Here is a 16,343-nt window from a genome sequence, read left to right as displayed (position 1 = left end):
CGGCGCTTGTCACTCACGTTGTTCTATAACCGACTCAATTATCTTTCTTAGGTACGAGATCATGTTGCAGTGCTGGCAGGACGACTCCAAGCGACGGCCTTCGTTCGCACAGCTCGTGACGGACGTCTCAAACGTGATCGTAAGCCTCGAGAAGAAAAAGCGAAACAGGAGAGTCAGCCTGAACGTGACGTACTACAACTGTCCGAAACCCGGTGCTAACGACGGCGCTGGGCCCTCAACGGAGGATCGGCCAGATGATGGCACATCCTAGGCAGAATGGCACTGCGGCCTCTGCGCTTTGCCGCAAGGATGCATATCAGTTCCTAAGAGAGCCAATGCGCTGCTGGTGACAGCGCCACTGCCAACGAAGCCGCGAGAACTGATTGCAGGGCTCGCCACCGTTCACGATCTCTCCAGACTGCCGATGCTCAAATACGTGCGGATGATGGAACGCACGTCGCTGCTTGGATCGATCAAGTGCCATTTGTGTGCCTACACCACAGCAGCTGGTACCTAAGTTCGAAAGCTTAGACACATCGCAAGTCGTTCAGAGAGCAAGTCGTCCGATTTTCGGGGGAACTGTGGTGTGCTGGAAAGATGCAAAACGCAGTTCACTGTAGCGTGGAGGATGTGTGTCTCGGAACCGCTGGTCTCTTTCCATGGCGCGAAGTCACTTTGTTGCACGGACTGTACCTGCACCATCAGTGCGAATGATGCTGTGTGTAGATATCATCGTGTGGCTGTACATTTTGAGCCCATCATGACCTATCAACTCCTGTGACTGTTTTTGACACGAAAGAAACATTGAACTCTCAGACCATGAGTGTCCACCACGCACGGAAACATTCCAGTATATTTCTTTTCGTGCTATACAGGGCTGTATCACTACTTAACACGCCGCCACCGAAAAGAACTGTTTTTGCTGCTTCTTCATATCGAAAAGGAAGAGAGAGACTCGACGACGTGCACTTGAGAGTGTATTTCACAGATACGATTGTTGTGCCAAAGCTGCGTGAGATGCTTGTCTCATATGTTACTTAGAGTGATCGCTAAAGTGGCCAGAAAGCACACGAACAAATGAGAAGTGGACACCCATCTGTGAGTTTCACCAGTGAGTAAACAGCCTCCTCTGTTTCTTTGACGTTGGTTGACGTCACATACTAGCGCAGGATCAAGTGACAGCGATGCTGTGATTCGTAAATTCAAGATATCAGGACTGCAGCCATCGAGCTGTTGTTCTAGTGTTCGCACACGCTATCAGGGCAGGAGGAAACGCTGAAGCGTGGATGTGAGGACCGGGACCTGACCCCTCACTCTCGCCTGGCAGCGACAACTGTGGGCCATTGGCAAGAAATTAGGTCGCTTGACCAGAGCCGTGAAATTACCTCGTCGTGAGCACTTCTAGACGGATGGACCATGTGCTTCGAGATGAGGGACTCCTGAAATCTGCAGCGCATGGCCTGGGACTGGCGCAGTTTATCGCATCGTGCTGATATTCATTTTGTGTCATTTGTGTTCCCGTGTGACGCTCAAGCACCATTGTGACAATGCTTTGCATGTTGGCAAGTGAGACGCGTTTGGTAAAGCACTATGGCCTGGTGTCAGTGTGGTGCGAACCGACAATGAATTTGTTTGATATGTTTCCAGCAAGTTGGATTTCTAGCAAAATACTGCCCTGTCAGCCCCCCCCCCCCCCCCCCCCCTATTCGTACACAAATGCATGCCACTAGGAAGGCGTTTGTTGGGAGACGCTAACGTTCGGAAATCGGGCGTCATGCATACCGCTTGTTAACTGTTGTCGGTGGCATATTATTATTGCTTCAGTGTTTCAAGCTGCTACAAACGTCAAAATTAGTACTTTAGAGTAACTAGAAATTTAAATATTTTTTTCACGATACTTTATGGCTTTTACATTGCGAAAAGATGCCACATTGCCATAAGGTTGGAAACAGCCATTTCACGTTCATTTAGTGTGCCGCTACCTTTTAAAAGTACTAAGGAAAATGAAATTGCAACGCTTGTTTCACAAATGAAACCTTTTTTTTTTGCAATCATTGTGAATGCATGATAAAGAATTCTTGAAGTGAGACAGTATGTAAAGTATCACCTCAGTTGCTCTTTCGCTCATGTTGGCTCTAGAAGGCTAGTCACAATTCCGAAAAAACAAAGCACGCAGCATGTAGAAATTTTGAATGTGTGTTTGATGAATGAAACATTCCGGACATAATCATCTGCCTCATGCTCATGAGTGCAATGAATGCCATCTTTCTTTCACCCACGCAACTTTTCCTTACGTGTCTTTCTAGTATATGTATATATGATGCTTACAATGGCGACTGTGTTTTGCTTTTGTTTCGCGACCTCCTTTATTGTTGCTATGTGAGCGCTAGCTTGCTTACCTTTCGTCGCCCTACAATGCTGATAGTGCATTGCGTAAACTTAACCGATCACATCGAATAATTACAGCTGCTTCTCTGCAGTAACAATTAGTCGCCTGTTGCCCACTCTAATTGATGGAACGCATGGGTGTCAGTTACGAGGCTTGCTGTTTGTTTACTCCCAGCGAGCTAAATTTATTCACGGACACCGAAGCAATTACTGATAGATTTTGTGTTTGGTTCGAGAAAGCAGAACGAATGCTCCTGGTTCTCTGTGCAATATTGCACATGCTATTCACCGAAATCTCACCCACTCAAGCTAGGAAAAGAAAAAAAAAGAAAGCTACAGCGTAGAGGTTACCTGCATTTTTCACCGGACTTTCGTTATGTTCTAGCCTTGTGAAAGATTCGGTTCTCGAAGAATAAGAAGGGCGTGAACACCCAGATGCTTACCACGATATGCAAAAAGACATATGCGATATACACCTCCAGGGCTGTCGATGTTGTCGAGAGTTGCCCAGTGCACATGACTGACGCTGGTGCTTACTGGCTTTGAGAAGCATTCAAGGCCTTTTCTTTCTTAAGCTGTTCTGGCGGCTTAGAATTATGCTGACCGTTTTATTAACTCTGGTATCTGACCGTGTAGACGTTAACAGTCCAACTCCGAGTTAAGCACGTGCTGGCACTTTAAAAACTTTTCACTGCCTAACTTCTCGCACCTATGTAATACCGGAGGCAAGTAAGCCTATACCACCTTGCACGCGCTCAAGTCGGATGCTTTGCTTTGTAGCCAAATAAAGACAAGAAATTTGTAAGCCGCAAAGAACAAACGGAGTTTCGTTGCGTCAGGGATAATATGGTCACGTGCCCACACTTTATAGATTGCGATCGCGATAATATGTGTAATTTTTTTCTGCAGCTGTGTAATGAAGGCAAAGTAAAGAAGACTGTTGAGTTGATGTTGTCTTAAACTAGTGGCTAAGTTCACTCTTCTTGTCGGCCAAGTGTGGGTGTTTGTCACATCTATAGAGTCATGATGACACCATGAGAAATACGCTTCATCATTACTACCTCGCAGAAGTAGCATCTTCTAAAAGTGGTATGTTACACAACATTGTGCTCGCGTTCTGGCTTTTATTTAAAATATACTGTTTTCAATGTGTTCCTTTTGAATCATTTTGATAAATAACATACAGCAGTATTTGAGCTCTTCACTCTTCATATATTTCCATTGTACATAGTGAAATAAAGTCGGAACTCACGTTTTTCTATCTGTTTTTCTAAATAAAAACGTGCTTGGTATTTCCTGTTTACATGAATTCATTTCACCTACTGTTCTTCATGACTTGTTTTCATAAATTTTTGCTTGTGAACTTATAACATTAACTTATACAAAGTGGTATGGCTAACTTTGGCCAGAGTTTAAAGATATGCTCATGGACTAAAAACGATGCGACCAAATGCATGTTGCTCACTTTTGTATGCAGTGTGTCACGCAGTATTTTTATTTCGATTATTTAGGTAATTAGTCAAAATTTATTAAGCACCTTCTGAAGCAACAAAGCTAGGAAAAAGATTCCAATTATAAAGTTGTAGAGTGGTTTGCAAAACGTCCGATTAGACAGTTTCTAACTTTCTATTATATATCAGTGTCTTTCAGCTACTGCGGATGCGTGCGAAATATATATATATATATATATATATATATATATATATATATATATATATATATATATATATATATATATATATATATATATATATATATATATATATATATATATATATATACCACGTGACTCTCCCGCTTGCGCGTCGTGATTGCACTGCTCCCAAGCGTTCCGCGCACAAACGAACATGGAAAATGGAACTTCGGCCTTCATTTTTCCCTTCTAATAATCAACCTGCCACCGGGAAATTCACGAAAAGAGTGTTTTGAATGACATTTCACTCGTATACACTGATTAGATGCTTCTCATTAGTGTCACTTTAAGAGGACACTCAAGGGGGTTCACGTTGCGTTGGTAAGAAAAAGTTCTCCGTGCAAATAACAGATGAACTATGGCACCCATTTGCCTTTAATATAGCCAGTAGACCACTTACAAGGAATTCAAAGTTTTTGTGCGCCACCAGATGACTTAAAAAAAGGCATTCTCATAAAACAGCGCTGGTTGCAGGACCACGAAGGGACGGGCAACAAGAGAAGTGTTGAGCAGGGTCATTCTAAAAAAAAAAAAAGCTTCGACATTGCGAAGTCAAATTTGGACGTTCTTTGGGCTCTGTAGCCAGCGCTGTTTCTTGGGAATGTCGATGAGAAAGACCAAGGAGCCCCCCACCTTTGCAGTCTTACTAAAGATCCTCACACGAGGCCTCGTCGAAACTTCTTGTTATGCACTCTGAGCTGTAGAGCGCCGTCTCGGTGCCTTTTACCGCAAGAATTTTTACGGCAGGTGCAGTAGTAGCCGAGATAAAGCGAAGGAAATATTGAGGAGGCCACGCTGGTAAGAAACCGAGCTGCCCTCTCTGTAGCAGAGGCCCTCTCCCACTGCCACGACCAGCGCCCGCAAGTCGCACCCCGCCTTCTCCCACATCGGTATTTCTTTTAGTTAGGATCCCAGCTACCGAAACCTTTTGCCTCGAACTATTCCGTGTATCTTCCAGCGACATCGCAGCAAGTATAGTTCTTTAATGCGAAGGATTTCTTGCTTACTTCCAGACACACGTTGCGGTAGATGTGTTCCTGTCTAGCATCGTTCAGAGCCTCTTCAAGTAAAAAAAAATGGCTGTGGCTTAGGTAAGGTTAAGCCCAGGATGCGAAGCATACTAGCCTTTATTTTAGTTGTTGAACCACTGTTTAGCTTGGTGAACTGCTGTTGCTTGGCTATATTTGGTTCGGCTAGACGAAGAAACAACTCATGCGTTACTCTGCTTCGCCTTGGACGCCCCGCATTGGACGCGGTGAGCGTCGAGCAACGCAGCGTTCGGCGCGGCAACGAAATGTGCGCCTGAGCAAGCGACGCACGCCTGAGCCTTAGAAACAGCTCGTTTCTAAGTCAACACCGCATTCACTAGAGGCGCTTTTGTACCGCTTTGAAGCATCGTACTCGTGGCTCAGTGGTAGCGTCTCCGTCTCACACTTCGGAGACCCTGGTTCGATTCCCACCCAGCCCATCTTGCAAGAGTTGAGCGAAAGCCACTTCTCCTCTGTCGTGACGTCACGGTGTCACGTGATTTCAAGGCGACACCGCCGCGCCTGAGGAGCTGGGTTGAGCTCTCGTAATATGCTTCGCATAAAAAAAACAAAAAATGAAAAGAGAAAAAAAATCGTAGTTTCATTCGCAAGGCGAAGCATCGATTTTAATAGCAAATTATTAGACACCTATACGAAGTAAGGATAATAGTATTATAGGCCGGGGGGTGTTCAGATAAGGACGGACTAAGGGGGGTCCCGACTATTTTTAGTTTTCAGCGAGAGAGGAGAGAGAGATAATTTAATTGGGCCTGAGCTAAGGCGCTGTAGCCTGCTACTCTGCACAGGGGGAGCGGGAGCGGGGACATAAAGGTGTGATGAGGGATGATGATGACATAGCAAGAGGGATGTGCAAAGGTGAAAGCAAGTTCAACACTCTGACGATAAACAATCACAAATGTCATCCATGAAGCCACTATCAGGTTTCGTATCAAGTCTGTAGTCACCGATTCAAGTGAATTTAAATATAGAGGCTCTAGGACGAAGCTGGTGTGTGGGCCTTCCCTGCGTGAACAGCACAAGCGCGCCAAACAAAATCTTTATAGCGTGTAGTTTTCAGTGCCTTCACGGTTGTTAAGACAGCAAATTGATCCGGCAACATTTGCACGGTTGCATTTATTTGTTGTGCTCATATGAAGATCCAAAAGAATGGTTATTTTACACGCAAGATTTCTTGCAGAGAAGGAACTGTAGTTTTTTACATGCAGCAATGTAACCCCTAACCATGAAAATGTGTAGAGGAGACGGCTAGCTTACGGCGTGTACGCGGTCAATTAACGCAACACTGAATGAACATTCTTACGACTCGCGATTTCAACAACAAGGACGAACACAGTCGCAGTTTCGCCCGAAAGGCGAGGCATTGATAGCGATTAGAATTGTTAGGGATTCACTAACCTGCAGGATTGCAGGATTCACCCTCATCCTGCAGGCTTTTGACGCCGACTGTAGTCGTAGGAAATGGTAGGCGGTCATGCTCGCTGCTTTTTTCGAACATTGCGGCGTTTTGGTAACATGTCTGCGTTTATTTAGTAGTTATATAGGTTGCGACGATTATCAGTTAGCCCCTCGAGGGACTGGGTGTAGGCGGAATAGGCGAGCAGACGATCAGCGAGGTAATGTGAACCTCGCTTCGGTTCATAGTCACTGTGTATTGCAAGATACCTCGAAACAACCAGAAATTCACAAAGACGCAGTAAAAAGTGCGATATCGAACACGGCGTAAAAGGACATCCAAGCTATCGCTGCATCGGTGTAGTTCTTCACAATGCACAATAAAATGTATGTCAGATTCAAGATGATTTATTTACTTTGTTTGGATTGTATTCCGCCTGCGCAGGATCATTTTGTTCTTCATTCTTCTACTTCAGCTTAAAAAAGAACATCCAAGCAGTGGTGTCGGAGGATTCAACGACGCTCCCCAGATGTGAACAAAGCCGTGAAATCTAACAATTGAATATTCCTTCCAGCCAAGTATAGTGTGAACTTATATTCCTCGGACCTTAAGCCAAGATGAAGGTTGCAATATTCTGCCTTTCCTGGGCGGTGGATTTCAGTATTATTGGCGAGTGAGTACAAACTTGTGCCGCTTGGTTTTCTTTAAAGACCGTTACCGAGGCCGCATTTAACCTGAACGTTACACACAAGCGCGCTCGAGATACCTTACATTGGTACTTGTTAATGGTGCGTTCCCGATATTTTTTTTTCCGTCTGTCGCGGTTATATTACTGTTTGCTTAGCCGAAGATTCCGCGCGAAATATATTTCTGCCTCCCAAATAAAGTTCTCTCACTCACTCACTCAGGTGAGTGAGTGAGTTTGCACGCGTAATGCGAAGACGTGGGGTCGTTCCCCACCTGCGGCAAGTTGTTTTTTTATCCCCTTTCATTACCATAATTTATCATTTCTTTAATTCAATTAGTACGTAAAAGTATATTTCCCCTATATTTCCCCTATGTTTTCCCAGTGCAGAGTAGCAGACTAGAGCGCACTAGCTCAGGTCGACCTCTCTGTCGTTCCTATCAATAAATTCTATTCAATTCAATAATTCCTTGGTGTCGCTGTTTGTTGGCTTCTCATGATAGGATTAATAAAAAATCGGGCCCCTTGGTTCTCGGTCCTTCTCGTTCCCTCACTCAAGGTTCGATAAAAGGTAGGTGAAGTTCGTGGTAGTTTCGTCCTATGCAGAAAAACAAAAACAAAAAAGCACACACTCAAGATACGATTTAATATTTTAAAGGTTACTTCGCCGTAATTTATTTTTAACACGCTTCAGGAAAGAATAACATGGAATGGCATGCATAGAGCGTGTTTGTACGACAACTGTTCCTGATTACGACATATTGTCGATTCGAGACAAAATAATTTTTGCAGACCAAGCTTCAGAGGGTTGACGGAAGTTGTAATTTGCGCGAGGTTTGTCCATACTATAACGACTTGCTATTGCGATTGTAGTGCGTATTCGCAGCGTTCGCTTTGTGCTCGAAGCGGCTTAAGTGCGTGCTCGCACTCGTATACGCTACGGTCTGGCTGTGCTACGTGGTGCGGCCGGCTTTGCCCGGCACCACTTTGACCGCCGGTTAGTATAACCACATCCAACTTCATGAGAAGCCAACAAACACTGACACCAAGGACAACATAGAGGTAATGACTTGTGCTTAATAAATGGAATAAAGAACGACAAATGAATGGAAATGAAAGTGGATGTAAAAACAACTTGCCGCGGGTGGGGAACGATCCCCCAACCTTCGTATGTGGTGTCATGCCTACATGCCGCGCCCACGTGTAGTTAGGAGAGCGTACGCGTAGTTCGGGCGCAACGCTACATCTTGCTACCACAATCAGTGATTCGTCCTTCGGGAAAAAAATAAAAGCTGCCAACTTACCTAGATTTCGCACTTGGATATCGTCGCCGTAACTGTATCAAAAGTCGGTTATTCCGCCCTTTTTTTTTTCAGGTATACTACAATTCAGCTTACAATTCCTCTTGTCACTCTTTGTTTTTCCTGGGAATGGTAGGAGAATGTTCGCAAGAAGTAAATGTGCAAATTCTAAAATTATTGCGCATTTTACCTCTAGAAGTAGTATCTCCTGCAGCAAAGTCACTGTTTCCGAGCAGACCAGACCTCCAAAGCTGCCTCACAAAAATCGATATGCCGTCACGACAGTACGAAAGTAGCTAGAAGGTATTTTCTCAGAATAGCTGGCGACCACTTTACAGCATTGTCCTCGACAGCAGCATTATCCCCGACAGCACAATAGCTCATGCTCCAGTGCACATTTACTTTTTGTAAAGCGTGCGAAAAAAATTGCTTAGGAAGAGGTTCGAAGGTTACGCTGGATGAAGAAGCATGGCGAAAACGTTTTGGAATTGTTCTGTGCATTGGTATGGCAAAACAGCAGGAGTAAGTCCACAATATGTTTCTCGTTCTGACCGATGACATCACACTGTCAAGGTCATGAGACGATGCTGACAGAAGACAATGGCATGCCGGATCCACTTGAAACACCCACTTAAAACTTAACCGGTTGATCTGCTGTTGTTGACGCAATGGGCAAGTGTTGCTACGATAACTTTACCGTATCCATTCTCTGGACGACGGGGTCTCTGCTGTGTAGTCTCTGGCGTTCGGATGCTGCTGTTTCATGCAAGCTGATGCCGGATACGTATCGCTTTGTGACGGGGTACTTATTTGGGGTGCTTACTTTTGACGTAATACTTCGGATTGAACATCCCGTGAAAATTGTACTCTATAGATAACCCTGGAAACAACCCAGGGAATAACCCTGTGGAAAGAACCCTGTAGTCATTTTTGTGAGTTGCGAAGTGAATATAAAGTGCACAAGTGACTCACGAAATGCGATGCGACTTTGATGTGCAACTATAATCTCGTGGGATGAAGAGATCAGACTTGGCTCTTTTTGAAGGCTATATTATTGGGAAATTATCGATGATATTGCCCAGTCCTTGCGTGATTGCTTCACCATGCCCCTGTTAGTATTTAGCCTCCTTCTTGCTGCTTTTTATTAGTATTCCATGAGCGAATGCTTCCTGAGCCTTTCCGACTTAAGAGTTATTTACGCTTACTACTTAATTTAGATAATTCAACCATGTAAACCTAATCTTATGCGCTCGATCCATTCATGCTCTGAGGTTTCCTAGTTTGGGTCCTTTGTTGCTTCCGACAGCTTGCTCTTAACATTGTTTCACAGCTTCATGCAACGTTCATGTAGACAAATTTTTTTGTTGCGTTTTACTCGGTTAACGTATCGGATGGCTAACGGTTTTTTAATCACTCGAAATTACAGAAGCGGCGTTCCTACAGAGGATTCCACATGGGATACCGGCGCCTGTACCTACGACGTAAGCTTGCGTGACATGGGTTTTTCCGTGACTGTAATTTTACATTTGATGAGAACAGTAAAGGAGTTTGTGTTTCAATGGGGCATATGTGACAAGGGGTATCGTGGCTGCTAGATTTGTCGGAAATGTGACATGCTACAATATCAGATGTGGGGTACAGCACTATTGAACATAACAATTACTCTGCAAGAAAATAAGAAAAGACAAATTTTAGCGATAATGTAAGATTGTTACGTTATGCCACACTGCATTGAAATTTCTGTATTGACATCAATTTCTAAATATTAAAATCATCGCTAAAATGAATCGAGAAAATGCCCATAAAAATGGTCAGGTGCACCACTTTGACACAGAACTGCTTAGTTTATTATCTAGTTCAGCGAGTCCACCAACACTGCCATATTACTTTATCTGGCCACGCCATGGTAGAGTTAGGTCGGATGCTTATCTGGGAAAAAATTATGGAGCCGAATAAAATAATGCCCAAATTTATTTCCAGCGCTTTTCTTCGTTCTCGTGCGTACAATTATGTTCTTTTCCTCTCCACGTTTCCTTTTACTGCATATTATATATAATACTAAATGTACGAAATGGTTTATGCTGCCAGAAAACTTTCCTTATACTGAGATTCAGGTGCACGTTAAAGAACCCCAGGTGGTTTAAATTTCCGGATCCCTCCCCTACGGCGTGCCTCATAATCAGAAAGTGGTTTTGGCACGTAAAACCCCGTAATTTAAAAACTTTCCTTATATTACCGCGACCAGAATCGGAGCCATGGTGATGCGGTAGAGGCTTCTGTGAGCATTTCCAGCGCGAACTTCGTGAACATCGTCACAGTGCCCTTGGGAGCTCTCTGGTCAATGTCAAAATGCCCTCTGGAACTCCCTCGCAATCGACACAATGCCCTCTGGACTGTTTTAATTACGCGTTAGCCCCCGTACAAGCATCGCAGAAGCTGCAGCGCTTGCTTTTCCACTGACGTGCTGTAGAAGGTAAGGCAGTATGGTATCGGCTGAATAATAGCCACTCTTCGCTCGTGGCAGCTTGCATACATGGGATGATCGCGAGAGAAAGGACAGTTGCCCTTGGAAAGCATGCTTCGCTTGGGGTGCCTTCAATAAAAGAAACGCTACTACTAAAGAAGGCTACAGTTGCGGACAAGCTGTAAAAAATTGTAATTCAAGGTACGATATGGCACGTTTCTGCTATTTTTGAAAAAAACAAGCACCGTGCTAGTTCGTACATGTGGACAACTGAGACCGGGCGTGCAAATGCAAAGCCGCGCTAAAGCATCACCGCAGCGCCAAGTCGACAACACGCAAGCGCCTGTCCAGCGAATCAAACACTTCAGTCACAATGTGATGCGCCCGTGTCAGGGAATGAACAGTGCTGATTCTCTCGCAGGCTACGAACAATGGCGCACAATATAGCGCCTCGAGCAAAACGTGCCTCGCTGGGCGTTATGTGCACAACGTGGGCAAAAGTGGTGCATGCAAGGTAAAAGTTAGCGTCACATCGCGGTTTTCACAGGGCCGTCAACATTACCACCAAATATCGTCAGTGAACGCGAACAGCGGAGAAGGCTCCGCTTACATCGATTCCCACAGAGCGTGGGATCTGCGTAACTTTTCTTCTGGGAATATTAAACCAATTCTTTAGACTGAATGAAGGCAGTAACCGATACCCTGACAATGTACACATGATTTTGGCAGCTGAATTTCCCGGAAGAGGTTTTCTAGTAGTTCGTTCTCGGGAGCCCGAATTGGGCCCCTTCATGGTGCACAAAATGACAAGTAAATAAGAAGGCCAGGTATAAATGCCTCTGGTGGAAAATTCGAGCGCGACCGATCTTGCGGCCTAGCAAAAAGAGCCATGGATGCATACCTGTGTACGCAGTTTGCTAATATACTGTACATATATTTCGGCTGTGTTACTAACGAAATAAATGCGCACTTTGTTAAGCCACCGGTAGGAGTGACGGTTTGGACCGCAATGAGAAAATTCATTGAATAAATTACCGTTACGACGCCTGACAATATCGTGTACCGACACAAGATCCGTGCTGGTTAAAGTGTTGGCGCAATCTTGGCCAGCTTCCTTGAATTACTCCTCTCGAATTAAGTAGTCTGCTGACTTGCTTCGCGCACTGCTTCACATCTTGACGGGTTCCTTAATTGCTTTCTTTTCTTCCCGCAGTGCTTCGGAAGACTTGAGGGACAATCGTGCGGCACCAAATGTAGGTGTCGCCGGTACGCCAGGAACCGTACCGACATGGTCTGTCTGCTAGATGGCTCCCCGGTACCAAGTGGAGTTGTACCGCTAGCGCGGGATCCGCTGCCACCTCCACAGCCACGACAGCACCGTCAACGTCCGCAAGATGACGTTGGTGGCGGCGACGTCTTGCGGCGTCCGCAAAATCCGTTAGATGAGCGAAACGTCCGAGATCGGCGAAACACGCGATACGCGGAAGCTTCGCGAAGTGCGCGATATGCCGAGCTTCTGAAAAAAGCGCGACGTGCTCGAGATCGACGTCGACGACGTGCTCGACATGCGCATGGTCCACGTAGTGAGCGACGTGGCCAATAAGATCTGCGGCACGTACGACAGCCGCCTCGAAAGTAGCACGCGAGTGAGCATGAGGGGGAAGGCCGCAAATGTTTAATTTACATTATTATTATTTGTTTTGAACACATATACACATATACACAGGTATTAGGAAAGGGAAAGCGAGGAGCAGGTTGGCAACTGCCACCGTAAGGTGCACAACGCCTGCCTACTCTTCTGAAGGGAGGTGACAGCAACACAGAAATAGAAGATAGGAAGGAGGGGAGGAAAAAGGAAAGAGGAAAGGAGAGCAACAGGCCACTGCAACAGGACAAATCTAAAGACTAAAGTAGAACTCTGCAGCCGGAATTAAAGTGACGCCGCGTCGAACAGCCTCCACAATTATCAACCACATCCATGGCTAGTTCGCTATGCGGCTAATTGTGTTCTCCACGATGAGACGCCAAGTAATGCTGCACGTAATCACCGTTTCACCGTTAGTCGGTTCACGATATACACTATAAGGTGTTTGAACCCGCCACCTCCCATCTTCGAAGGAAGAAGCATCAGGGTACAGTACTGATCACATACAGTAGGGCCGGTCACTGAAGGTCACGCTACTACAGAGTGTTCAATGTTCATGCTACAAACGTGAACCTAAGTTAGTTAGTTCTATAAAGGTTAGTAGGGCACGATTGGCCTGATCACGTGTAGATGCACAGCCACTGGGGTATAAACATTCCTCGAGTGTCGCACACCGCAGGCCAAGGAGATGATAGTTTCTCACTAGTGACATGCGCTGCGCACCGAAAGCGGGACACTCAAATATAAGGTGCTGGAGTGTCTCGTAGCAGCCACAAGACGTACACAATGGACTTTCCGCATGCCCTTGTCTGTATAAACGATCGTGCACGTTCACGCAACCAACCCTTAGCTTGAGCAGTTGTGCTCTAGCGCGACGAGGCAAGCCTCGACCACGAACACGGGGCGGGAACGTTCCATTTGCGACGCGCGTATACATCGAAGAAAAGAAGTTAGCAGGTGCGCGAAGTGCATGGTATATGCGCTGTCGTCTAGAGCTTGAGAAAGTTCACATGCAGGAGGTCATACTCTAAGCTTTCGTGGGACACGAGCGCAGTGGGGTGGGACGACACTGGCTAGTACGCAAGAAGAAAAAAAAAAGAAGGCTACACAGTAGCGCGAGCGTCATTTTATGGTATTTATATAGACTAATACTTCGTATTTACGCAAGCACCATATCTGTACATATATTAGTTGTTCTAGTAACAGCCTTTTGCCGTAGCAGAATTTAGGCATCTGTTTAACATTATTGCATTCAGACGAAGTCCACAGGCAGCTTAGCGGAAGCTGACCTATTTGAATAACCATCGAAATGAACCCGAGCATAATGTAACTCTTCATCGCATGGTAGCTCACAGTGCTGAGTGATAAAAAAAAAAAATGTTGCTGCTTGCCTAGAGAAACATAAATATCGCTGAATAGAAAAAACACTCTCGCTTAAGACAGTTAAGGAATGAGTGCCCACAAGGCAATGGACAAGAACTTTCAGTGATTTGCTTATGTATTCCCAACAATCGTAGGTGTTTACCTGACTCCTTCTGTCACGCTTCTTACTCCTCTTGCGGCCAATTCCAGTTATTACTCTGAAGGCGCTACTGGAATTCGCGGGATAGATCACTCGGATCATGCTATGATTTCGGACACTGTAATCTATTACAGCAAAACGTAGTGCACTATGCTGGCACCCACATTGAAAGTTGTCATGCGGGGCCGGGAAACTGACGTGACGCCCTCCATAAGTTTCCGTTGAAGGCATCTCTAAAAAGAGTTCGAAAGCGAAAGCGATCCGGCTTGAAGCCAGGTAATACGATACGACATTTGTAAAACAAAGAAAGAAAGAAAGAAAGAAGGAAAGAAAGAGAGAAGGAAAGAAAGAACTAGAGAGAAAGAAACAAACAAACAAAGAAAAAACAAAGGAAAGAGCAGACTTGACCTGGCCTGGCGGAATCACTTCCCAATTTCTAGTGAAGCTGTACTTTTGGACATCATGCACTGAGAATTTCAGATGCCTTAAATAAAACCACACATTTTAAAACGCTGCCTGCGTATGTGACTAACGATATGGACTCCGCTGAATGCAAATTTAAAGTGCGTGTTACATTTCGTTTTTTCCATGAAAAAGTCATGCTTATAACGGGCGTGTCTAACGGCACAATTCATGCACGTTTACATAACTATCCTTACGCGAAGATCAAACGTAACGCATTGCCTATATTTCCACCAGATAGGCGTATACGGTGTCGGGGCCACTCCCAGTTAGCCTGAGAATAGTGAACAAAGACTTCACTTAGTGCTCTTCGTATAAGGCCTGACTCAAGCAGCCACCATCCGCCTCGTCACGGCACCGGTGCTCGGTACAAGAGAGCGCTTTCTCACCGGTTTCTTTTAGAAAAACGTGGCGTTTTAGGTACTCGTGTCTTTTACCGTGCTCTGCATTGCAGAGGTGGATTGCCACTAGACAGACACCGTGCACCAGGCTGTGCTCAAACGGTTATCATGCACAGCATCGTTGTTCTTGACAATAAACACCATGCTATTAAATGGTAGATAAAATTAAGGCTTTAACAAGACAAAACAAAAGAATACGCGAAATAAAAGCTTTGCCCACGACGAAAAAAAGAAGCATATAAAACATTACATAAAAGAAAAGTTGGGCAAGTCAAGTTATGATGTGCAGCGCAGACTAAGCGCTTCGAACTGCATGCGACAATCATGGGAAGCGCCCAACAAGGCGGACATATTTCACTTCTCATCAAAGAGCACAATGTGTTAAGGAATCACAACATTACAGAAGTAGTAGTGAATTGCTACGGACGATAATTAGTGTCTGAAGGGTACGGTCCTTTCGCAGGACTGAATTCTGGAGCGCGAGCACAGCACCATGCGTACAACTCGCTGGATTTCTGCAGGCGCCTGCCTGAAGTCTAGTGAAAAAAAAAAAAACTGAAGAGATCATGTGATTACGCATCTAGCCATACAACCGATAGATGGAATGATAAATTGATGCTATGAGCGTCTCCTTTGAAGCGGGGCGGTGGCTTACGCCAAGGCCTACTTTTTGCTGAATGTCTTACATATCCTATTTTTTTAGAGATAATAAATGATCAACATCGAACTTTCTGAGGCATTACTGGAAAGTTCCTTTTCAAATGCGTGAGCATTTGATGCTTACCCAATTCCTAATTGTACATTTGGACTACTCCATCGTTAGAAGCCGACTACAGAGCAAGTTCACGTCGCACTTTTATGTCATTGCGCGTAAAAGGACCTGCGTTTCAAACTAACAAAGTTAACCAACTGATTACTACACTAATTACGAAATTCGCAACCTTATTACTAACTGTACGAAATAATTACTAAAGTTAACTAAACTAACTACCAACAAAATCTAATGGCTAATTTTCAACGAATCACTAAAATAACAAGAAATGTTTTAATAACGTACCTAACTGTAATAAATGAGCAAACATAAGTACATTCCAACTAATCAAATAATGACTAACGCTTTGAGCTAGTTAGATATAACTCACTTATCCAACTAACTAACTAGACAAAGTGCAAATAGAAACAGTCAAACGAAACACAAACGCATCGCAGATTACATTATTTTGGCAAACGTTATACCCTTGCGTGTTCACTCACAAACACGCTGGAATAAATGTGGGGGAGGCACCTTTCTTCTTCGTGAAAGTGTTGCATGATCGCACAGCCCGACCATCTGGTGCGGT

General features: G+C 44.7%; 1 protein-coding gene and 1 long non-coding RNA gene across 5 annotated transcripts in view; both read left to right on the top strand.

Annotated features, from left to right (window-relative positions):
* The window catches only part of LOC135920212 (hepatocyte growth factor receptor-like), a 44,460-nt gene extending 40,780 nt beyond the window's left edge, over window positions 1–3,680 (top strand). For all 4 annotated transcript variants that reach the window (XM_070538753.1, XM_070538752.1, XM_070538751.1 and 1 more), the window contains one exon: window positions 52–3,680. In XM_070538753.1, coding sequence (XP_070394854.1) covers window positions 52–271 — 220 coding nt within the window. In that variant the 3' untranslated portion in view covers window positions 272–3,680. The remainder of the gene's footprint in view (window positions 1–51) is intronic.
* A 3,392-nt stretch (window positions 3,681–7,072) lies between these two features.
* Window positions 7,073–15,581, top strand: LOC135920223 (uncharacterized). Its single transcript, XR_010570195.1, has 3 exons — window positions 7,073–7,196; window positions 9,936–9,990; window positions 12,187–15,581. It is a non-coding gene; the product is annotated as an uncharacterized lncRNA (long non-coding RNA).
* The last annotated feature ends 762 nt before the right edge of the window (window positions 15,582–16,343 follow it).

This window comes from Dermacentor albipictus, chromosome 5 (assembly GCF_038994185.2).
Source record: "Dermacentor albipictus isolate Rhodes 1998 colony chromosome 5, USDA_Dalb.pri_finalv2, whole genome shotgun sequence".
Lineage (NCBI taxonomy): Eukaryota > Metazoa > Arthropoda > Arachnida > Ixodida > Ixodidae > Dermacentor > Dermacentor albipictus.
This window is presented reverse-complemented; position numbering and strand designations above follow the sequence as displayed.